The sequence below is a fragment of the Melanerpes formicivorus genome, unplaced genomic scaffold (assembly GCF_026170545.1).
Source record: "Melanerpes formicivorus ecotype bairdi unplaced genomic scaffold, bMelFor1.0.p_v2 SCAF_63, whole genome shotgun sequence".
In the NCBI taxonomy this organism is placed as follows: Eukaryota; Metazoa; Chordata; class Aves; order Piciformes; family Picidae; genus Melanerpes; species Melanerpes formicivorus.
The window spans coordinates 563019-586447 of NW_027142415.1; the positions used below are offsets into that span (position 1 = coordinate 563019).

General features: G+C 47.7%; 1 protein-coding gene and 1 long non-coding RNA gene across 9 annotated transcripts; one reads left to right on the forward strand and one right to left on the reverse strand.

Moving 5' to 3' along the window:
• Positions 1 to 1374: 1374 nt before the first annotated feature.
• Positions 1375 to 10714, reverse strand: LOC137453214 (uncharacterized). Of its 4 annotated transcripts, XR_010990291.1 has the most exons (4): positions 10377 to 10714; positions 9820 to 9934; positions 8429 to 8530; positions 1375 to 3120 (listed from the first exon to the last, which is right to left on the reverse strand). It is a non-coding gene; the product is annotated as an uncharacterized lncRNA (long non-coding RNA). The 4 variants fall into 4 exon arrangements; XR_010990289.1 differs by having other exon boundaries at positions 8429 to 9934; XR_010990292.1 differs by lacking the exon at positions 1375 to 3120 and adding an exon at positions 6860 to 6983 and having other exon boundaries at positions 8429 to 9934.
• A 4887-nt stretch (positions 10715 to 15601) lies between these two features.
• VGLL2 (vestigial like family member 2) lies at positions 15602 to 23429 on the forward strand. Of its 5 annotated transcripts, none has more exons than XM_068162283.1 (4): positions 15602 to 15756; positions 17992 to 18283; positions 20116 to 20631; positions 21590 to 23429. In XM_068162283.1, exons 1-4 carry the CDS (start codon positions 15676 to 15678, stop codon positions 21631 to 21633), a joined length of 933 nt encoding a protein of 310 aa, XP_068018384.1. In that variant the 5' UTR covers positions 15602 to 15675; the 3' UTR covers positions 21634 to 23429. The 5 variants fall into 5 exon arrangements, with proteins under 5 accessions (XP_068018384.1, XP_068018385.1, XP_068018388.1 ...); XM_068162284.1 differs by having other exon boundaries at positions 21752 to 23429; XM_068162287.1 differs by lacking the exon at positions 15602 to 15756 and adding an exon at positions 15960 to 16010.

Sequence of the window (23429 nt, forward strand, 5' to 3'; positions counted from 1 at the left end):
AAGCAGAAACAGGTAAAATGGCTGAGTGCTGCATCCAAAAAAAGTCATCCATATGAGCACAAATGTTTTGACTGATTTGGTTTGGGCAAATGGAAACTTCTGCTTACTAAGCAACTCGAAACACCTAAGTGTTAACCAGCTAGACAGCTGCTGTTTCAACTGGAAGTAAACTTGATCAATCAAAATAGCCATGTGAAAGCCAGAATTCCTGGTTTGTCATTCTGAGGTCAGGAGAAGTCATCCATCATACAGCTAGATCATGACAGGTTGAGAAGGTAGGGCTATGGATTTCTACCAAGTAAAAATAAATGGTGGCATGATCTTTTATTTAGCAACTGTTATAGGAAGGCCTTAGTCAGAAGAAGGACAGAAAATCCTCTCCATGAAGTAGATCAGCTGCTATTCAAATCACAGGAGCCCGTGTCCAGAGAAGGGCAATGAGGCTGGTGAGAGGCCTCGAACACAAGCCCTACAAGGAGAGGCTGAGGGAGTTGGTATTGTTTAGCCTGGAGAAGAGAAAGCTCAGGGGAGACCTTATTGCTGTCTATGACTACCTGAAGGGTGGTTGTGGCCAGGAGGGGGTTGGTCTCTTCTCCCAGGCAACAAGCACCAGAACAAGAGGACACAGTCTCAAGCTGTGCCAGGGGAAGTTTAGGCTCGAGGTGAGGAGAAAGTTCTTCACAGAGAGAGTTGGTAGCCATTGAAATGGGCTGCCCAGGGAGGTGGTGGAGGTGTTCAAGAGGGGATTGGACATGGCACCTGGCGCCATGGTGTAGTCATGAGGTGTTGGGTGACAGGTTGGACTTGATGATCTTTGTGGTCTCTTCCAACCTTGGTGATTCTGTGATTCTGTGGTGTATTACACATGGCACTGACATTAAATCTTGGTGTGTGTAGCTCCTTTTTGGTTTTCAAAAATGTCTGCCCTCAGTTGGAGAGTCAGCATGTGTTGTCACAGCTCGGCTGCCTAATTTTAACCACTAATGGGGCTCACTTATCCCCGGGATCCAGATTCGGGCCAGAAATAGGAAGCCAAGTGATGGTCATGTGTTTGACAAGGAGCCGGGCAGCAGGCCAAAACACATTTGAGCTGGATGGAATTTCTTGCCCCTGTGAAAATGCGGCGCTAAATCTTCCTCCCCCACTCTCCTCTTTACACACAAGTGGATCCCTCTAGTACAGTGAACTGTCACCCGAAACTAACAAGGAGGATGTGTCTCCCGGCAATCCGAGCTTCGGTCAAAAGTTCACCACTTGCCAGCCGCCCCCTCCACCTCTCCCCCCCACCCCCCCCACCCCCCCTGCCCCCCTATGCCAACTTGGACCAAGATTTCTGGAATGGTTAGAAAAATATTTTAATGTAATTCACCTTGCTATGCTATTTCATTAATAACCTCTAAAAATGCAAAGAGTGCGGCCTTAAAATTCCTGGACATCCTCAGCATATGACTAATAATAATGAAACTTTCTCGCTGCCGGCAGGGCAGCTTTGTTTTCCCTGGAGTTTCATGGAGCCTTTAGCAAATGCAGTACATTTGCCACGTCCTTTTCTTTCTTTTTTTTTCTTCCTTCCTTGTTGGTTTTTTTTTAACAGCCTAGTAACTGCTGTTGGGCCAGGCTCTCCTGAGCTAACTCTTTGTCCACCCCACCAAACCACCCTTCCCTTTCTCCCCGCGCTCTGCTGTTTCGCTCACAAGAGCGTTTTGTCCCGGCGTAATTCGGACGTGCGTGAAACACCCGTTTGCACATTACAGGCTTTCTTATTCTCTCTAGAGTTGTTTTGGATCCAGTCTCTTCTCAGTGTCTTCCAAAATATGTCACCCATGCAAAGCATGGAGCTGTTACCAGCCCAGGACTGTGCGTGCTCCATACCCGCCGCGCGAAAGGGGCTCAGCCCTCAGATGGGAGCAGAACGTGTCTGACATGCCATTATATAACATGAAACCAATGTATACAAGCCCAGCTTTAAAAGTCCATTTTACAGAGATCCCTATTTCTAGAGCTTGCTTCAAGCATTTCTTTCTGAAATAGCCTTGTGGGAGTCAGTGAGCAAGACTCTGCTCACCAAGGGTAAGTCCAGGGCTTCAGGATTGCTCTCCACTCCATGTCTGTGCTTAGGAGTTTATAAAACACCAGACAGTATCAAGAGTTAAAATAATTCTGTGTTAATTTGTTTGCTCTCTGCTCTAGATTTTGCTTCAATGGCAAAAGGAGAGGCAGTGTCAAAGGTGTTTCATTCTCAACATCTCTCAGACTAGTAATAAAATAGATATTCTCTCATCCTCAACTTTTTAAAGTACATAACAAGGCCTGATAATGGCCCACATGGTGTACTTCCTACCCATCCTCAATAGGTCTGTCACCATTGCACACCAAACCTAAATGCAATCATGATCCACACCAGCTGACACACAAATATTAGGAGATGCCATGCTAGATGATTGGAACAGATCCTTAACCCAACCAAGGCCCCCTTTGGACCCGAGAGGCTTGCAAAAACATAGCTATTCTTTGGAGCTAGTGTTTATCCTACCAGGAGAAGCACTTGAGGGCAAATCAAGAGTGCTACTGAAAATGATGAGAAGTTATAATCCAAACATAGTCTCTCCAGCAGGTTTAGTCAGAGGAACAGTCTCCTATCACCACCCCACTCTGTGCCCAACTGCCCTGTTTTGCAGTGGGGAGTCTGTTCATACCACACTCAACCAAAGCCAAAAAGGCAGATACATGAAAGTGTAGAAAGGAGAAGTGGCTAAACCCTATTATAATAGCCTGATGACCCTCCACTCTGTTAATTCTATGTTACCCCTTTCCTACTGAATCCCATTTTTTTTTCCTAACCCAGCCCTGTTCCTACCCTCAATTCACATTTCCTTTTTAGATTAAGGCTGTACAACATGCACTGACAATTTATTTCCAAGAACTTCACTCGCTAACAGATGCAGTAGCACAGGTGAGGTTGGCCAGTGAAAGAGTTTTCCAGAAATGAAATGGAGATGGAATATTTTTTTCCCCAAAATACTTCCATATTTGCTCATTATTTTCCTAGTTGTTCCAAAACTGGGCCCGAGGGGGGGAAAAAAATGGAGCATTCCAACTTGCTCCAGAGGTAAGCAGAAACTGTGGAAGAAGAAACAAAAATTTATCAAGACAGCTTAATGGCATTTTGAAGTCCAGAATGTTCATGGATGGTTGTAAATATTCCCAGCCCCAGCTGCCTTGGATTTTGAAATAACACAGTCAGCTAAGAGTGGGTTTGGAATTGAACTTTTTTCTGGTGTGGACATTTGATTTAACAAGTAGAAAATAGGCAGAGATTAGCTTTCCTCCAAAGTATGGGCAGTTATTATGCTGAGACATGACTGTGGACAGTGCTTTGGGACTTTTTCCCATAGATTTGGCCCATGTCTCAAGTCACTGTCTACAAGCTGGTGGTACATGGCATGAGAGCAGATGCAATCTGAAACAGGGCAAGTGTCCCTTTGTAGGAACTCTCTGGGAACAGCCACTTTCCATGACCTCCAGGAGAGAAAGAAGGACCTTCTGGTTTCAAAGAAGGATTTTCTACTGGACCTGCTTCTGGCACCTTCTGGTTCCAGAGATGAATCATAGAATAGAATAATAGAATCAATAAGGTTGGAAAAGACCTCAGAGATCATCAAGTCCAACCTGTCTCCCAACACCTCATGATCACTAAACCATGGCACCAGGTGCCACATCCAATCCCCTCTTGAACACCTCCAGGGGTGGGGACTCCACCACCTCCATGGGCAGCACATTCCAATGACAAATGACTCTCTCTGTACAGAACTTTCTCCTTGCCTCCAGCCTAAACTTCCCCTGGTGCAGCTTGAGACTGTGTCCTCTTGTTCTGGTGCTGGTTGCCCGGGAGAAGAGACCAAGGCCCTCCTGTCTCTAACAACCCATCATCTACCAGCCTGGCCACATGGCTTAGACTGAGTTTTTAGTGAACAATTCTCATCTCCAGGCTGTCACTATGGTTGCTAAAGAACTCAAAAGAATATGTGTGTGGGACCTCTTTATACATACAATGTGCATGTATACGTTGGGGGGGAGGGGTGTATGTATATTCATATGCATGTACATGTATACATCTTTTAACCACTTCTACTGTCTTCTTCACAATAAACTGTCCATTTGTGGCAGCGTGTCAGGATGTGTTTTTCTAGTAGTGCATGCCAGGTGACTGGTGTAACAGTGGTGCAACATTCTGAGCAGTTACAGATCCCATTTTTACCCAGAAATGCCAAATGTACACATCCTATGTGTAAGTTGATTGGTGGAAAGCTGTCAATACACAGGATCGCACACAGAGGGTGATAGGGGTTGGAAAGGACCTCTGGAGATCATCAAGTCCAACTCCCTTGCCAGAGCAGGACAAGAGAATCTAGTGCAGGTTGCACAGAAACACATCCAGATGGGTCTTGAAAGTCTCTAGAGAAGGAGATTCCACACCCTCTTTGGGGAACCTGTTCCAGTGCTCTGTGACCCTTACAGCAAAGAAGTTCCTCCTCATGTTGAGGTGGAACCTCCTATGCTATGGTTTACATCCATTGTTCCTTGTCCTATCATAGGGCACAAGTGAGAAGAAGCTGTCCCTTCCATGACACCCAGCCCTCAGGTATTTATAAACTTTTACTAGATCCCCTCTCAGCCTTCTTTTCTCCAGACCAAAACACCCCAGGTCTATGAGCCTTTCCTCAGATACATTAATCAATAAACCAGGCTATTTTAAAGAGCTGTGCGCACAGAAAGTGTTTCTTCAGGGTCCTTCTTGCTGTTGGCCCACAGTGCCAGTTCTGGCACAGGTGTTTCTGAAAACCTCTGTCCTTCTGCAACCCAAATCTCTTCCTACACTCCTTTCCTTCTCCCTTCCCTGCCTATAGCAAACCACTTTCTTGTTTTCCCAACTGTTGCTCACTGTGGGTCAGCTGTGGAAACGTCAGTGCAGGTGGGAGCAGGCTGTCAGAAGCATTTTTCACACATCAACAAGACCTGCCCTGAGTAGGCTTACATCGCATGGTGTCAAAGAAAGTTGTAACACACAGCTGGCCATCCGTGCCGGGAATGCTTCTTGCACTGGCAGGGCTGAGATGAGGGTGCAAGATCCTAGGAAAGCATCCCAATTCAAAGCAGGCCTGCAGAAGAGAGGGGCACCTGCTGAAGGCACACACACAGCAAAATCCCATTGTGAAAACTAAGGCACCACCAGGACTTCAGCTGACTTCAGTGGAATGGAATGGAATAAGAATAGAATAGAATAGAATAGAATAGAATAGAATAGAATAGAATAGAATAGAATAGAATAGAATAGAATAGAATAGAATAGAATAGAAATAATATAAATAGAAATAATAGAAATAGAAATAGAAATAGAAATAGAAATAGAAATAGAAATAGAAATAGAAATAGAAATAGAAATAGAAATAGAAATAGAAATAGAAATAGAAATAGAAATAGAAATAGAAATAGAAATAGAAATAGAAATAGAAATAGAAAAGACCAGGTTGGAAGAGACCTTTGAGACTCTGGTGGAGGAGGGCATGTATGAGATGAAAGTTCACCCCCATAAGGGAGGGATCAGCACTAGAAAGCAACAGCATCAAGGAAAGCCCTAAAAAATCTATCAACTACTACAGAACTCAGTGGTGATCAGCTGCAGTGCTTATTGTATAGCTGAACACCAATTAACCTACGCTGGGGTTTTCAGAGATTGCAGGTAAAATTCCAGTCCTCCTTGGAAATGGATGCTTCTTAAAAGGGAGAGAAAAATATTAACTTGGTAGAGCTGTGATAAATTCAGGGTTTAGGTTTGGGTCAAGTGTTTCCACAAAAGATAACAGCAAACTGGAAATGTTACAAACCTCTGAAGGAGATTGGATGTGAATCTTGTCCATGAATCTGCTGTGTATTACCTTTCAGGCTGCCCAGCCCCAGGAAGCCAAGGAGCTCTTTCCAGTCCTGGGTTTAGAAGTTCCTCCATCACATCTTTTAGGTCTGAAGGCTTGGCTTCTAGATATCAGGCACTCAGCCTTCCCTTACCATGAAATCCCTTTCAGATTGTCTCTGATTAGGTATCTGATAATTGTGAGAGATTTGTATAACAGGCTGTTTGGTAGGTAGGCAAGTAGATCAGGCAGGCAGGCAGGCAGATAGATAGATAGATAGATAGATAGATAGATAGATAGATAGATAGATAGATAGATAGATAGATAGATAGATAGATAGATAATAGGTAGGTAGGTAGGTAGGTAGGTAGAGAGGCACATAGATAAAGAGGGAGGGAAGGAGGGAGAGAGGGAGGGAGGGACGGAGGGAGGGAGGGATGGAGGGAGGGAGGTAAGTAGGTAGGTAGGTAGGTAGGTAGGTAGGTAGGTAGGTAGGTAGATAGATAGATAGATAGATAGATAGATAGATAGATAGATAGATAGATAGATAGATAGATAGATAGATCAACCTCTAAAGCTCCAGTGAAGAGCAGAGCAACCTCTCCCACCCCCAAAGGGTCTGCAGACAGAAAAGACTCATCATGGCTCTGCATGTACAGACTACAGGGCAAGAGAAAGCACAGGGGCCAATAGGTTATATGACACTTCTCAAACACTTATTTCAATCAGCATAACAGCAACTGCAGATCAGGGGAGTGTGGTATCTGGGTGTGTTTTGGGGAGTAATGAAATTTCTCCTCCTCCCCTGTGAGAAGATGCTCACCTGGAAAAGAGAACAGCGCCCATTAATCTGCGTGTAGCTCTCCCTGGAACATGGCTGCAAGCTGTGCTCCATCGAGGAAGGGCAGGAGCAGGGTGTCCCATGCTGCGGGAATGTGAGGACTGTGGAGTTTGCATGGTGCTGGAAGGCGAGAGGCTGAAATATGGCTTGGCACACGCCGGCTGGAAAGACACAGCGCATTGAAAGACAGGCTTCTGTCCTCGGCTCTGCAGCAGGCTGGGACACAGCGCAGGCTGTGTGGGAGAGGAAGGAGCAGTCAGGCATTCCTGAGGCTCCCACTCCTCCTCTGGAGTGTGGGGTTGATGGCAGGCTTTCTCCAACAGCTTTTTCTTGCCCGTTTCCGATTTCCCTAGAAATCAGACCCAGCCTCTGCTTCAGCTGTCTAGCAAGCAACTACTGCCTGCCTCGAGAAGGTGCACAAGGGTTCTCAGAGGCAGCAGCATCCCTGCAGACCAAACCTGGTAAAGCCATGTGCCAGTCTGATCCCAGGTTGGGTTAAGAGGAGCGGATCAGGACAAGAGTCACGTGGACTGGTAAAATTGTCCCTGAGACCAGCACGAGGCATATTGGTTTAACAATAGGTATCACAAAAATTACTGCCCAGTTCGTTTAATGCAGCAGTTGTGTTACTTCAGCAGCCAGAGACACAGAGAATGCCTTGCCCTTTCACCCTGCATTTGGCATTCTCTTCAGCTTTTGTACTCTCCTCTACAGCAAACCATCCTCCTGTCTGCTCAGTGATCTGCCCATGAGTTAACAAACAACTTCTGAAAATTGATATTCAAAAGGTTATGTCAAATTCTGAGCCTAAATGAAGTCCTGATGATTCACCTCCTATGAAGAAAGAACTCCAAGTATGTCAATCTATGTACTTGGCTCTTGCCAGCTAATACAGAAACTTCCCCTCAGTTTAGGAAAGATGTTGACTTGCTGGAATGTGTCCAGAGAAGGGCAACAAAGCTGGGGAGGAGTTTGGAGCACAAGCCCTATGAGGAGAGGCTGAGGGAGCTGGGGTTGCTGAAGAGGAGGCTCAGGGGAGACCTTATTGCTCTCTACAACTACCTGAAGGGAGGTTGTAGACAGGTGGAGGTTGGTCTCTACTCCCAACCAACCAGCACCAGAACAAGAGGACACAGTCACGAGCTGCACAAGGGGAGGTTTAAGCTGGATGCTGGGAAGAAGTTCTTCATAGAAAGAGTGCTTGCCCATTGGAATGTGCTGCCCAGGGAGGTGGTGGAGTCACCATCACTGGAGGTGTTTAGGAAGAGACTTGATGGGGTGCTTGGTGCCATGGTTTAGTTGATTAGATGGTGTTGGATGATAGGTTGGACTCGATGATCTCAAAGGTCTCTTCCAACCTGGTTAATTCTATTCTATTCTATTCAGTAGTTGATGGATTTTTTCCTGAATTGGAGATGCTTTCTGAATTGTAAGTTGCACTCTTTAACTTTGATACACAAACTGAATCTCCATTTGAAAAACTTGATTTGTTAAGACAAACTCTGTTAGTTTAATCAGACCAGAAGTTTTTTGATGCATGCAAGTCTTCTTTAAGGAAGAAAGCATAAGCCTGAAATTACTTATGTTCTTAAAACTGATGGCTCTTAGCTCCTCTGCCAGCTCACTGACTGTTTTATCTGCATGTGTAAGACACTCTGCAATTCAGGAAAGTGCCTACCTCAGCATGAGAGAAGATCCTTTTTGGAAATGTCAGGTCATATTGTGTGAAGATCCCAGCACATGACCCCTGGCATGCACTTGATGATTCCCCCTTGAATGCCTGCAAAGTGCATTTCTGCATTTCATTTCTGCATTACATTTGCAATTCATGCTTTCATCTCTATTCTAGTCTTTTTGTGTACAGGCAGAGGCATGGGGCACAGATTGTGTGTCCTCACTAGAGGCTGGAGCATGGCTTTTTATTAAAAACTAATTCATCTACATGCTACTTCTTTTAACTTTCCATCTTAAATGAGATCAGTCTGCACAGATGCTAATAGGAAATTGAGGCAAAGTTGCCAGCTGAGCTACAACATAATATTGTATATACTGGTTTCCAATGGATGGGGCTACAATAAACAGGTATTATCATGAAAACCAAATGAAACACAGAATCAACCAGGTTGGAAGAGACCCCCAAGATCATCCAGTTCATGTGTGATGGGACAGAAAGAGAGATTGACCATTAGAATGTGCTGCCCAGGGAGATGGTGGAGTCACCATCACTGGAGGTGTTTAAGAAGAGCCTGGATGAAGCACTTGGTGGAATGGTTTAGTTGATTAGATGGTGTCGGGTGATGTGTTGGACTCGATGATCTCAAAAGGCTTTTCCAACCTGGTCTGGTCTGGTCTATTCTATCCTATCCTATCCTATCCTATCCTATCCTATCCTATCCTATCCTATCCTATCCTATCCTATTCTACTCTACCCTATCCTATCCTATACTATCCCATCCCATCCCATCCTATTCTATTCTATTCCATTCCATTCCATTCCATTCCATTCTGTTCTATTCCTACACTTTCTTTTGTCCCTTTGTCTGCAGTGGCAACACCTTCCTCTGTTCCATTCTTACCCTCTTCCTCTCTCTTTCTTGTTTGTTTTTTCCAACTTCATTTCTAACGATGCAGTTGGCTTTTGCAAGCATCAGGATTGTGTTCTCTGTTAAGTATAGTGGTTAAAAAAAGTCAGGATATTTTCCAGCCTCTGAATCACACCTATTTGCACTCAACCTAGGGCAATTCCAGGCAATGAGAACACAATTCCCTGTACCATGGCTCCACCTCCAGTATTTTGCTATGAATTTTCTTCTTACTTTATTTTTGCACTTATTCTGTTTAAAATACACTCTGTTAACATTTTCTAGTGACATTTTCTTGAGCCTTAGCCAAGCACACATTGAATAAAACAGAAGCGGTCCACTGAGCCACTCCATCGTGATATAATATTGCCCACTGAGCAATAAAAGCTTCCACTAAAGGAAGACTTGATCATGGAAGGAAATGAATCTTTCTTTTCCTCATCCCAGCTTCAGAAAGCCTGCACAGATAAAAACCCACAGGCCTTACCTGGTTTTGCTCGGAGGAAAACCTGATCTTCTCGTTATTTCCTTACCTCGAGCCACTTATTCTCTCAAGCTGCAGTCTTTCTCTGCCACCTACCTCCCTCTGGCTGAAATATTATCTACAAGAGTGGAAAGAAAGACACTTCTAAAATGAAGACATTTTACAGGAATTATCAAACACTTCCTTTTTCAGAACAAAGCAGGCAAATGTATGACTCTGTGCCATCAAAATCCCCCAAACTGGATGTTGCAGAGGATCTACAAAACACAATTGCATGAAGAGTTCAGTGCCTGTATTACTGGTGATCAAGAAACTTCAGCAGAGCTCAGATGCAGCCTGTTTCTACTTTTACATCAACAAAACAAAAACCCACAAGTACAAGAAAAATGAGGACAATCCTATTTTGTGCTTGGGAGGGATTGTTAGGGAACATTTTTTGTCTGAAATTGCCTCTGTCCTGAGCACAGAGGAAAGGTGTATTATGTATTTTCTATACAAGTGCAAAAATATCTGAAGAGCTTCTTGGTGAATGAATTCCACAGCAAGTCAAATTCACCCACCAGTGGTCCAGTGCCAGGGAGGCTAGAGGGGTGCACAGTGATTCATCTCGGATCCAAGCCTGCCACAGTGCATGCATCAGAAAAGCTGCTGGCTCCATCTCTGGGGGCAAAACAGCCTCTTCCTATGCCCATTCATGGAAAAAAACAAGCACAAAACCTTCCATGAGCTTCCCTATTGCAAAAATCAAGCCCTAAATTCAATGCTTTCAGTGTGTTCTCACACATGCTAATATATTCCCTCATGACAGCTCTAGATTTCCCTTCCAGCCCTGCGTAATGATCTCTTCATCTGCCGCGATCAGTAGAGGAGAGACAGGTGATGCCCCCATCCTGTAAGGGTTGGGTAGGACGGGTGAGTGACACACGCCAGATGCTGCCCCCTGAGCAGGGCTGCAGCTCCCCTGTAAATACATCATGGAGTAAAAATCGCCACATACATTCCAGCTGCTGCAGAGCGTGTCACTGGAGCAGACGTGTTGTCACATACACAAATGAGTACCAAATAGGATCTGTATGTGTGATTAATTAGCAGCTAACAGTTGATTCTTTGAGCCACAGGGCAAAAATCAAAATGTAAAAAGGGGAGGGAGGAAGCACACGCTCAAAGGAAGATTACAATTAGCTATAAAAGATCTCTGAGGTTGAAAATAAATGATGAATAAATAAATAGAATAACCTCAGGTTCCTCAGGACAGTGAAGGAGAGAAGGAAGTCAGTCTCATCTGACCCCATGCCATTTTACCAGACTCATTTTCATCTTTCATTTCAGCTGCTTCAGTGTCCAAGAAAACTACCAAGCCAGGAGCTCTTGCGCTTAAAGTATTCTGCATTAATACAGACCCAGAGGCTGTACCTCAAAAACATCCCTGGGAACACCATGGTAACAGTTGCCAAGCCCTAAAAAAAAAAAGAGGGAGAAAACAAAAAAGCTTTTAGGGAGACAGAGCACAAAGACTGACAAGATAAGAAAGAAGAACAGCAATATTGATCTTAGTTCATTTCAGCCAAATTTGACCTGTGTAAACCCATAAGCAGTGCATTCAACTTCAAAGTTCACTGAGTGCTGAATTCTTCAGACAGATTGAGGCATTAGAGAATAAAATAGAGAGCGAAAACAGGAAGCCTGGTGGAGCCCAGGTTAGCATTTCAACAGCAGAGGCGCCGCACCATGTAAATGAAGCACACAGCATGCAGTCAAAAATTGCTTGAAACTGGAGCCAACAGAAAATCTTTAGGAGTATGAAGACTGTTACGTAGGAGTATAGTATGTGGATACTCTACAGGAGTAGTCTTATTAACTACTTTGTGAATTACTCAAGATGTTCATTTGTAACTTGAGGGCTGATATAAAACCACCTCAACAAAATTTGCAGGCAATAGGAAGACTGGTGAGTAAGGTGGGAAGTGGGATGCATGGAAAGACCTGAGGTTCTTGCCAAGTCCCACAGCCCTTTCAAGAACAAACTGCACAAGATAGAAGCAGTTTGCAGCACTGCACATCCAGGAACTAGGAAGGCAGGTGATGCATCCTGCAAAGGACGACTCTACAAGGAGTCATGAGCAGGCATCATAGGTTTGTGTGGGATTGCCAAAACTTGCAATCTGAGTACTTGCAATCTCAATCAGCTATGTAGGAGCTCAGAAGAAACATCACAAACATTCCTAAACCACCATCTCCACGCCACCAAGCAGTCTGTGGGTTTTACAAACTCACAACAGTGATCCTGGAAATGCTGTGGTGTTCACAGTGGGAAAGCATGTCAGCATGAGGTGTCCCTAAAATTAAGCTGTGCCAAAAGCACAGAACCCAACAACCATAAGCACGAGCTTATCAGACATTTTACTTTGTGTGCACCTTCAGCTAGAGAGCTGTTAGAATAATAACAAGTTCTTGTGTCAATTGTGTCTAAAGGGTGTTGAAAAACTGCATAGGATGCAAAGAAACAAAAAAAAGACATGAAAGTTATCTGAGACCTGGAGAAATTGTTGTGTGATATTGAGCTGCATCTATTTTGGCAGAGGAAAAAATAATGTGTGGAATAAAATAAGTTTCTTAAGAGAGAATATTACATATTAAAGGATTGCTTAGCTAAGTGAAGTATTACATGAATCAACAGCTGGAAGCTGAAGCCAGCCCAACTCAAGCTGGAAGAGAGAGGCGTTGAAGGCAGCTAAGCACAGCGGCAAATGGCTGCAGGAAGAGCTGGATTCTGCGTCCACCTCATGGTATCTTCTTCCACTTGGGAACACATGCCTCACTGGAAACAGACAATGTCTCCTTAATCTTCTGAAGAAACTGCACTATTAACAGCGTGAATTGTATCTGTGCTCATACTGCTGGCTAAAAACCGCTTAATCCTTGAATCAAACATGATGGTCATTGGCCCAGCCTTTGCACACTGGGTGCTGGCAGGCTGGCATTGGACGTAGGTTTTCCAGGGAAGGTGAGCAACAACTGTGGCAAATGCTATCGTGTTTCCAAGCAATTTTTGTCCCAGTCTTTCTGAATCTTTATTTTTTTCTTTCTTGACCTGTTTGCCCCTCTAGTGAAGCCATTCACAGTAATACCCAATTCTTCTTTACTGAAATGTTCCAGCTCCATTAAAAGGCACCACTGGATTGCTTTATATGAGTGCTTTCTAAGGCAAGTTGCCACTTCTGCATCTCTCTGTTCATCAAAACCCATTATTCTTTATTCCTAACAAGATTTTCCTGATGTTGCTGCTGTGAAACATTACCAGGGTAGGCCAGTGCCAGTGTTCTAATGCCAGTTCTTAACCCATGTCCTTCCTAAAAGTGTTCTTTCTTTAATTGCTGCTGTAATTTTCTCCTACAGATGTGTTTTTTTGCCCAGCCTTTGTAGTTCCTTGTGTGACTCAACCCACCTAAAATTCTTTAGTTAGGACCAAGAAAAACTATTTTTATATAATTGTAAATATGCAGTGAGATCATTAGTGAATACAGTCTCTGACCCTTGGTTGCCAGGATAATTTCCTATACCAGTACTGGTTTCACAGAGAGTGCACCAAGAGGGCAGAGCAACGCCAGCACTTTCAATGTTTGTATTGCTCTGTATTAAGGAATTGAAGTTTGCTCATGTCATACACTGGAGAGTTTTAGAGTTGATTAGCTCTTTAGGGAAGAAATTGAACTCCTATCAAGCCACATTGAACCTGACTCCCCTAATGTGTACCTGAGTGTGAGGTAAACCCCCTCAACTCAGCCCTCAAGGAGAGAGTCTCCAGGGAACACAAGGCAGGCCATCTGCCACATTGCAGCACCCAGTTGCATGTGTTGTTAACACACACTGGGCTTTTCTTCAGAGGAAGCAAGCACTCAGCCTTGGCAAATGAGGGGTCCTACCTTTGAAGTTATTGGTGAGGAGCTGGTAGAAGCAGCAGGAAGGTACACTGTGTCTTTGGACTACGGGTTCAAACAGACTTGCCTTTGGAGAAATGGGTGGAGTTTGTACCTTTGAAACTTTCAGAGACCTCTGCACGGTGGGAAAGCTCCCTGCCTCTCAGGAGCAGGGGCACACAGGAGAAGCAAGACCCCACTGAGATCCCTCAGCCTCTCACTCTGAGGAGCTGTGGGGCATTCTTTAGCTGGTTGCCTTGTTTGGGACACCAGCCACAGTACCTACCCTGTACCATGGTTATTAGCTTGATACTTATGAGGAATAAAATGATAGAGTATGAGATCTATGTCTGTCTTTCTCTTTTTTTTCTTTTTAAAGGGCTAAGAGCAACAGTTCTCATTATCTTCTTAAGCACCAACACAAAATTTGGTCTGAGAGAGAGGTGCTGGGGCTGAACCCTGCAGCCACCGTGTTCCAGGCTGTATTGCAGTATGAAAAACAAATTCACCAAACTAGAAGAGAGAGAGAGAGGAAAAAAAAATGGTTTAAATGTGAATTTTAAACCTTCCACCTGGTGCAGAAAAAAAAGTGAAACTTCGGCTCATTAGGCAGGGAAATATGATCTTGGCATTCAGAACAATACCCAGCACTAGGAATATAGAAATTATATTTTGGAAGAAACAAAAGAGGGTCAAGTATTGATCTTTAATTATAAGAATTCTCTGCTAAAATTAATTTAGGGATTTCCAGGTCTTCAAAATCCCAAGCGTTCACTCTTTTCAGATTTCCTCCCATCCTTTTGTAAGCAAATCAGCGTGTGGAACTGAAGTAATATCCTTTCTCTCGGATTTTCTGTATCTTGTTTTCTTTGTTACAAATACTTATGACTTAAAATGGGTCTCTTTTCACAGTAGGTGTGAGCCGTACCGTGATGCTAAACATTTCAAAGGATTGATATTGAAATGAGAGTTTACATCTCCCTGTCAGAAGCTAACTGTGCACGCCTGTTAGCATTGGCAGTTGCCATACATTCACCTATTTACAAGTCTCTGTGTCGTACTCAGCAGAAAGCTGGAGAGCAAAATTCAATTTACCTGCACGATAATTTGTTCTGTTCACTTGCTTTTGCCATCGGCGTTGGTTTAGTTTCTATCAAATGACAAAGCATCGCCATTCCCGGCATCTGATTCAGAATTCCTGGGAAGATCCCTCCTCGAGAATAACTGATTTTTCCTCCTTCGATCAATCGGACCTTCCAGTTCCCCTGACTTTGGTGACGACATTTTCCGGAGGACGCGGAATTCTGTGGGATTTTGGAGGGAGTCCCAGATTCTTGCCCGTCTCGGAGTCCCACCTTACCCATCGGCAGCGGGACCCGGCGGGGACGAACTGCCCGGGGTGGGGGCGCGGAAGAAGCCGGCACCGGGGGCGGAGCAGCACACGGCGCGGCAAGCACGTGGAATGAAAGACATGAAATTAAGTTACGTTAAGTAAATTAAATGAAAGGCAGTAAGGAAGGCGCTGTCCCGATGGAAGCACCACCAATCCAAACGGCCGGCGGGTTCCTGCGCGGCCAGGGCGGGCGCCGGGTGCTGCAGCTTCCCTGCACCTCCCGGGCAGCCCCGGCTGCAGAAAAGGCTCTCCCCGGCTCCCCTCAGACCTGCCGCCCGCCAGATCCGGGAGTGAAAGTCGCCGGCGCCTGCGGGGTCCCTCCGGCCCCGGTGCATTTGCTGGAGGGAGCAGCGCTATAGTGAGGGAGGCAGGGAAGGAGGGCAGGGAGGGGGCTGTCATCCCAGCCCAGCACGGCCTCATCCCCCCTCACTCCTCCCACCAATGAGTGGTGCCTCTTAACCCCCGGGAACCTCCCTCCCGCGAGGCACTGCTCCACTTTGCAGAACACGAGTTGATGAGAAAAAAATTAATTCTCGGCTGCGGCCAGCCATGAGCTGTTTGGATGTTATGTACCAAGTCTACGGCCCTCCCCAGCCCTATTTTGCAGCCGCCTACAGCCCCTACCACCAGGTACGTGTGGGGGGCAGCGGCGAGGAGGCAGAGGGTGGGAGGGGTGTTGTCTGGAGGATGGCCGTCTAGGGCCTTACCAAAAGGAAAAAGGGAAAAGGAGAAGGGGAGGGGAAAGGAGGGGTGGGGGGAAGATCTGGGAGCCTGCGATGGTGAGCGGAGCAGAACCGCATCCCACCTTGGCGCGGGGGTCGGCAGGGTACGTACCCCGGCGGCGACCGACGGGCTGCGTGGAGCGCGATTTTACCCCTGAGAAGGTTTTTAGCGATTTTTTTTTCCTTCCCCCCCAACCTTTTTTTTTTTTTTAAACTTTTTTAAATTTCCCGTTGCCGGAACGGGCTCCATCCTTGCCCGGCGAGTGGGGGCAGCGATCCTGCAGTTTGCACAGTCGCGCCGGGCTCGGTGAGGCAAGAGCTGCCCGGGACATCGCGCCGGCATCCCGGCCGCAGCCGTGGGAGCCTCTTCGGGCAGATATTTTAGCAGCTGCCTTGGAAAGGGTGCTCCGGACTTACCCTCTGAAAGTGCAGGAGGCCAGAGTGCCGGGAGGTGATGGGGTTTCCCCGGTTTGGCGGTAGGAAGGAACTCCTGGCTCCGAAGAGGGGGCAAGGCTGCGGTGTGGCAGAGCTGCGGGGATGCTCCCTCTCCGTGAAGGGACCCTGGCCTGCTCCCTGGCACCACACGGCTCCTGACGGCGGGACCCTCGGGTACTCACTCCGTGACCGGGAGCCACGTCTGGCCGCAGCGCCGGCCGGCTATCGCGGCTATCGATTAACCCTCAGATTTCGATAAAAGGATCCCGTCAGCCGCGGGGATGTTTCGCGGCGCGGACAGCCTGCGGTGCGTGGGTAACTGCCCGTCCCGGGACACGCACTGTCCAGCCTGGGTCAGGGAACTGCCCGCCCCGGGACACGCACTATCCATACTGGGTCAGGCTGCACCTGCTGCACACCGCTTTCTCTTTCGACCTCTTGGTTTCCCCTTTTCTCCTCACCTTTATGCCTTCCAGAAATTAATTTCCTCCTCTCCCTGTCAAACGAAAAAGGGGGTGGGTAGAGGTAGCAGTACCGCGGGCTGGGGCTGGGCGGCAGCCCCCGTCGTGCAGGACCGGTTCTGGGGCGCAAGGTCCCGCTGCACGCAGCCCCCGGCGTGGTGGCCGATGTGCCACCTCCAGCGCCTGACAGCGGGGCCGAAAGACCTGTTACAAATAGCAAATGATGTCTTCCCCCACCTTCTCTTCTCCCCCCCCCCCCCCCCCCCCCCCCTTCTTCGTGACATTATTCAGTGGGGTGATCATTACTTCAATGACCGAGCTGGGAGCCAAGTGGAAAGGCGGTCGTCACGAAGGAGTGACATTATTAAATGTCTCGCGTGTCTTCTTGGCCCAAGATTCTGATCCGTCCCTGCGGTGCTTCCCCCGCCACCCACCCCACGGCTCTGCCCAAACGGCCGAGCCCGGACTCCGCATCCCGTCAGTTACTGCTAAGAAACTCGCGGCAGCTGCGGACGCTCTAACGCGGCTGAGGAGAAGATGAGAAACATCCAGCCAACTTCTTAACGCCTGCTGTTTTCCCACCCGGCGGGATCCAGTAAAAACAGAACGATTTTGTAGGAAATACCTGAAACTTTTTGATGGCCAGGGAAATGCGATTTTTTGCCCTGAAATGTCTTTGAGGCTGCCAGTTTCTTTTTTCTTTTTCCTTTTTTTCCTTTTCTTTTTTTTTCCCCCCCTCTTGCTCCTCCTTGTCGCTGTGGGCAACAGGACACTACGGAGCAGATTTTGCAATCTGAGGACCGAGCCACGCTCGCCTCCCCTCTGACTCCTGCCCGCTCCCCCGGCCTTGCCCCTCGCTTCTCAGCCTCTCGGCGGCCACCGTTTCCCCCGGAGCCGGCCTGCAAATTACTTTTTTTGTGCGGGGGTGCTTGCTGGGGACCTACGCGTGTAGCTCTTGCCCGGAGGCTGCCCTGCGACATCCCGGTCGTTATCTCTTGGGTTTTGGGCCCCCAGACCTATTCGCAGCCCCTTCGCTGCCTCCTAAAGGTGGGGCAGAAATGCATCTAGGTGGTGATGGGGATGCTGCTGGTGGGGACGAAGGGAAGCCGAGGATCAGACTTTTGTATCCTCTCGGGAAGGTCGCGGGAGCTGCATCCCGGCTGGCACCAGGAGGGCCAGCGCACCTTGCTGCGCTGCGCTGTTTGACCGGCTCTGTTTTCTTTTCCTTTCTTCCCCCTTTCCTCCAGAAACTCTCCTTTTACTCCAAAATGCAAGAAGCCCCGGAGAGCGGCAGCAGCGCCGGCCCCAGCAGCTCCTTCTCAAGCCACCCCGCAGCCAGCATCAAGGAGGAGGATTGCAGCCCCGAGAAGGAGCGACCTCCCGAGGCCGAGTACCTCAGCTCCCGCTGCGTCCTCTTCACCTACTTCCAAGGGGACATCAGCGCCGTGGTGGACGAGCACTTCAGCCGGGCGCTCAGCCAGCCCAGCAGCTTCTCCCTCGGTAGCGCCAAGGCGGCGCGGAACGCCGGCTCCTGGCGGGGTGAGCGCGCAGCGCGGCGCGGAGGGGCTCGGAGGCCGGAGGAATCCCCACCCCACCAACTAGGGAAGCTTCCTCTCCCTCCCCGGCCGCCGTTGCCCGGCGGGCAGCCCCTGTGAGCCGGCTGTGGTGGTCCAGGAGCTGCGGGAGAATTCACGCTTTTAGGGTCAAAACAGGAAAAAGTCCCTTCGGCAGCCCATGGGGAAGTGGCCTGGGAGGTGGACAGGGGAACTTTACAGCTTTCTAAACGCCGTTTAGATCTGGTGTTCAAAGATATTGTGTAGTAGTGGCCCTGGAGTTAGATAATAGTTGGACTTGGACAGCCATGGTGATTCTGTGACTCTATGAGATTTACCTGGGCAGCAAGGCAGCAACAAAAGAAGCCACAGAGAATCCTCCCTGCTGTGGCATGCACCTTGCCCTGCTGACCCCACTTTAAATTTACCGTGGTCATAATCAATGATGGGAACAAAGCTATAAAAGTAGGTAGGGGAGCTGTCATATCAGCTTCCCACTGCTAAAACCCAGACAGTATGTGACTATATTTTGCCTTACATGTATCACTACCCTGGTTGCTGCTGGACTCTAAATTTCTGACAATTAGGATGTTCAGACCTGCCCATGGTGGTAGCACTGTGCTGGCAAGGCCAAGGCCAGGACTGATGAGCAGCTCTCCATAGCCATGCCTGAGTCACCCTGGACAGATCAGTGGAAGTATCCAGGGCAAAAGGGAATAAACCCTCCCCACACAGCCTGCCAGGAAGTTAGAAGAGACACTGCTTTGGGGGAAGTTTGGGTGACCCTCCCTCACAGAGCTGCCTGCCCAGCTGAGAGGTGATTTCCTAGCCTCCCCCCCCCATGAACAGTGGCTGTTAGTAGTTTCTAAGCATGAAATAGTCGTTTAAGTATTTCACAGGCGGAAGGTATTCAGTGCTGGAATTGATGGCAGGAGAGGAGAGTTCTTTGCTCACCATGAATCGCTTCCCTTTCTCCTGAGCAATGCCAGGCACAGAGCTGACGTACCTCTGGCCAACAGGAGCACGTTTTCATCTGTGTGGGGAAGGGTGTGCAGTCCTAATTAATAATGCCTAATCTCCATCTGTGTTGTTAATAATCACTAGTCCACCTCACACGTTGCTTACTGGGCAAAGAAAAGGTATAGACCTCGTCCTTTATGCTGCCAGCCTCCTAAGATCTGCAGAGCTCCTCCCAAATGTGTTAGTGATACACTCAAAATGCTGGTCTGAGGCAAGTGTGATAGATGGAGACTCGACCCAAGGTATTTAGAAAATCTGAACTGGCCCTTAGTTGTGTCTCATCCTCCTCCTGCCCTCATTGAAACCATGCTTGAGGCGGCAGCCACTTTCCTGGAAGGTGCTGGGCATAAATGCTTAAACAGGCAGATTACTGGAAAAAAAACAACCCCAAACCAAACCAAACCAAAACACCACCACCAAAAAAAATGAAACACAAATCCTGGAAATTGCTGTAATGCAAAATAGCTGTGACTCCCTTTCCACTGCTGAGGAGGAGATGTTTCCCTCATCACAGATCACAGTCATTTCCCTAAGCACACAGTAAGAGAAACCTGAAGCAAATAGTTCTGGTTTCAGGGGAGAGCCCTGGGCTAGGTGTGTGGAGTGTTTAGCTGGAGCGGAATCTGTACTTGCTGGGAGCAATTTCTTGTTGTTTGCAAATGTTTGGGGGATCAAGGTAATGCGAGAGCTGGTTTGTGGAGATTTGAGGAGGGGCAGAGTCATAGGGGAAAGAGATCAAGACTCGCTGAGTGTGCTCATTGCTTGCCTTTCCTTTCTTCTCCTGCTCCCTTGGCTCAGATGGCTCCTTCCCAATGATCCAGCGCAGCTTCCCGCCGTCCTTCTGGAACAGCACATACCAGCCCTCCTCGGTCACAGCCACCCTGAGCAGCCCCCTGGCAGCTGCTGCCCACAGTGAGCTGCCCTTTGCTGCCGCTGCCGACCCCTACGCACCTGCTTCTCTGCACGGCCACTTACACCAGGGTGGCCCTGAGCCCTGGCACCATGCCCACCATCACCACCACCACCACCATCACCCCCCCTACCTCGGGACACAGAGCACCGCCTACCCTCGTCCTGCCGCCATGCATGAGGTCTATGGACCCCACTTCGACCCTCGCTACAGCTCGCTCCTGGTGCCCACTGCTTCAGTTCGCCCCCACCGCCTCACGCCTGCCTCCGTGCCCACACCAGTCAGCCCACCCTGTGAACTGGGCAAGAGTGAGGTGGGCACTGCTGCAGCCTGGACAACACCGGGACCCTTCCCCAGCACAGCAGGGGACATGGCACAGAGCCTCGGCCTCAATGTGGATGCAGGTAAATAGCTACCCACAGTCCTTCTGTGTCCCCTGCCTCGGCTGCACCCCTGTTCCCTGCAACCACACTATCCACAGCAGTAGGAGGGACCCCCATGGTGGAGCAGCTGTCATGTTGCTATAGGGGAATAAACTGGGGTGGAAGCTCCATGGGAGACATCTGAGCTCTGCCTTGGTTACCCTTCTTGGAGCTCTCAGGCCAAGCAAGGGAGGAAGGGGAGAGGGAAGATGAGACAGGCCAACACAGCACCCCTTCTCCCCAACATCCTTTGAATTTATAGCACCTGCAAAGACACCCTGAGGGTAAGGATTGCTTTGAGGTGCTCTTGTCTTGCCTTGAGTAGCAAGAGCTGTGAGCAGGACTGAGCCAGCCCAAAGGTCACCACTTGGCTCCCTCCACAGACTGCCCTGAGGGCAGGAGCACAGCCACTACAGCCAAGCAGATAATTTCTACCCCAGGGTCATGAACTGCTCCTCTTCTTATTTATTTTTTTCCTCCCAGTTATGAGAGGAAAGCACAATTGCAGTTTCTAAGCAAAAAGGGCAATGGTAGTGGTACTGTGTGCATGGTGGGGTGCCTGAAAGTAAGGCTGTGTGGCCTTAGTGGTGACCAAAAGGTGACACAGACATTGCCAGCAGTGGCAGTTCCTGAGTCAGTGGTTGTGGAGGCAAGGAAAGCCCACTCTGGCAACAGTTTTCCATGCTGAGGTTGGGTTTATTGCAGCCACAAATGGGTCCTTATGGTGGCCACACTTTAGAAAGGAAGGACCTGTGCCTGTTTCCAGTCTAGCTTGGGCTCTTCTCCTTGTTTCATGGCCTCCTAGGGCTCTGGGGAGTCCATCCTTTAGATTGATTCTCTGAACTCAGCTGGCAGAAATGCAGTTTATCTTTCTCTGTCCTTAAATGCCTGTACCTATTTTTCTTCTTCCCTATTTTGTTTTTCTTCTCTCCATTCTCAGGTTTGCAGCCTCAGGATAAAAGCAAGGATCTATACTGGTTTTAGAGCTGTCCTTCACTCTTCTTCCCTTGGCTCTCCCTTGTAGATCTCTGCCTGTTAGACATGGTGGCATTCAGAGCTGAAATCGGGTCAGTTTGTAACAGCTTCTGATCTTGGTTTGCAGCTCGCCGTTACTCCTTCTGTGGTGGATCCCTTCTGAGCTGATGTGCTGACTCAGAGACTCTCAGATCTCCCTTTGCCCTTTTCCAAGCCCACCGGGGAGACAACGGGACTTAAAAGGACCTGGCATTGCAAGGATGGTACTTTAGACTTACTTTGGAGAGGAAAACCCTTCCATTGCAAGAGGAGAGCCAAAGACATTGAACTTCTATTTAAGCAGACCCGACACCCAGAACCGAAGTCAGACCGCTCTAAAAGAGTCAGATGACATCCTGAATGGTGATGCAAAACCACTGCCCTTTGGACAGGGGGCAAAGGAAATCATGGTTTGGGGGTGGTTTTTTTTTGTTGTTGTTGTTTTGTTTGTTTGTTTTTTTTTTAGTGGTGTGAATATTTTTTTATGGCAGTGAAAACTCTTTCCCCAAAGGCAAACGCAGAAGACCCCTCAGCGGTTTTGAACTGGACTTTTGCTTTGTGCTCCCAAAAAAGTGAAAGGAGAAGAAACTGCAGCTCATGAACTATGTTTTTTTCAGACTACCAAGGAACTGCTCAGAGCTTTGCAGCTTTGTGGTTGTGAGTGGCAAGTGTCTGGCTGGGGCCACCTGCCCTGGGCTTACAGAGATGCAGCTGTTCCTCGCACAACTGCTCAGACCCCAGAAAGACGAAAACCAAGGTGGCACTTCTCAGAGTTTGGCACAACATTTGCATTGGATATAGAACAGTTGTTTGGTTGGAGGAGGGGGGGGTGGGGTTGGTGTTTGGGGGTTTTGTTATTGTGATTGGGGTTGTTTTTTGGTTTGTTTTGGTTTTTTTTTTTTTTGGGGGGGGAGGTTGGTTGTTTTGTTTTTTTTTACAAGAGACGTTTTTCTGCTGAAATAAAACCCTCCTAAAGCAGAGGGAGGAAGGAAACCCGTGAAGAGCAGCTTGCTCTCAACCCAGCAGCCTTTAAGGGGAGCACCAGAAGGAAAGGCACACGCTGGACAACAGAGTTGCCTCTAACATTGTTCTTTTGTCTACTTGTTGCTGTCATTTTGTCACTTTAATAATTGTTTTGGGTTTTTTTTTTTGGAAGGGGGAATAAGATCTCTATTTAACAGTAGAAAAGCTGCATTAAAGGTATCTCCTTCTTTCACCCTGTGTGCTTATATGAAGAATTGAAGCTAATGACCTTTGAGGTCTCTTCCAACCTTAGTGATACTGAACACAGTTTAAATAAGAGAGATGAAGCGAAATGGAAACTTCAGGATGGAACCCCTGTGGTGGGAATGAAGCGGGCTACTACATTATCTTGCATTAAAGAGAAATGGGGATCCTTGCAGTTGAAAACGTTTTCTTAGTGAGTCAAAAGCAAGGTGATGATTAGGAAAGGCAACAAAGTGCAGGACGGTTGCAGTGCTACGTTGTAGCTTGTGGTGTGTCTGTAAGATGGGTTGAGGTAAGGGGGCTGCTCCAGGATGACAAAGGTTTTTCATCATGAAGCTGATAGCAGAGGGAAGTGCAGCATTTAGCATTGCTCTTGCACTAGTAAATTAAACCAATGATTTACCAATGAAACAGTGCAAAAATGACACTTTTCCACTATATTTTAAAGCTAACTCTTTTACAGGCAAAACCTCTCATCTCAACATTGTCATGTTATGGATTGTCTCTATTTGGGTGTTGGGTTTTTTTGGGGGGGGAGG

Coding starts and splice junctions, on each gene's coding strand:
- VGLL2 (XM_068162283.1), top strand. CDS start 15,676: ATGAGCTGTTTGGATGTTATGTACCAAGTCTACGGCCCTCCCCAGCCC. Junction 15,757..17,991: donor CCTACAGCCCCTACCACCAG/GTACGTGTGGGG, acceptor CCTTTCCTCCAG/AAACTCTCCTTTTACTCCAA. Junction 20,632..21,589: donor CGGCCTCAATGTGGATGCAG/GTAAATAGCTAC, acceptor CTCCATTCTCAG/GTTTGCAGCCTCAGGATAAA.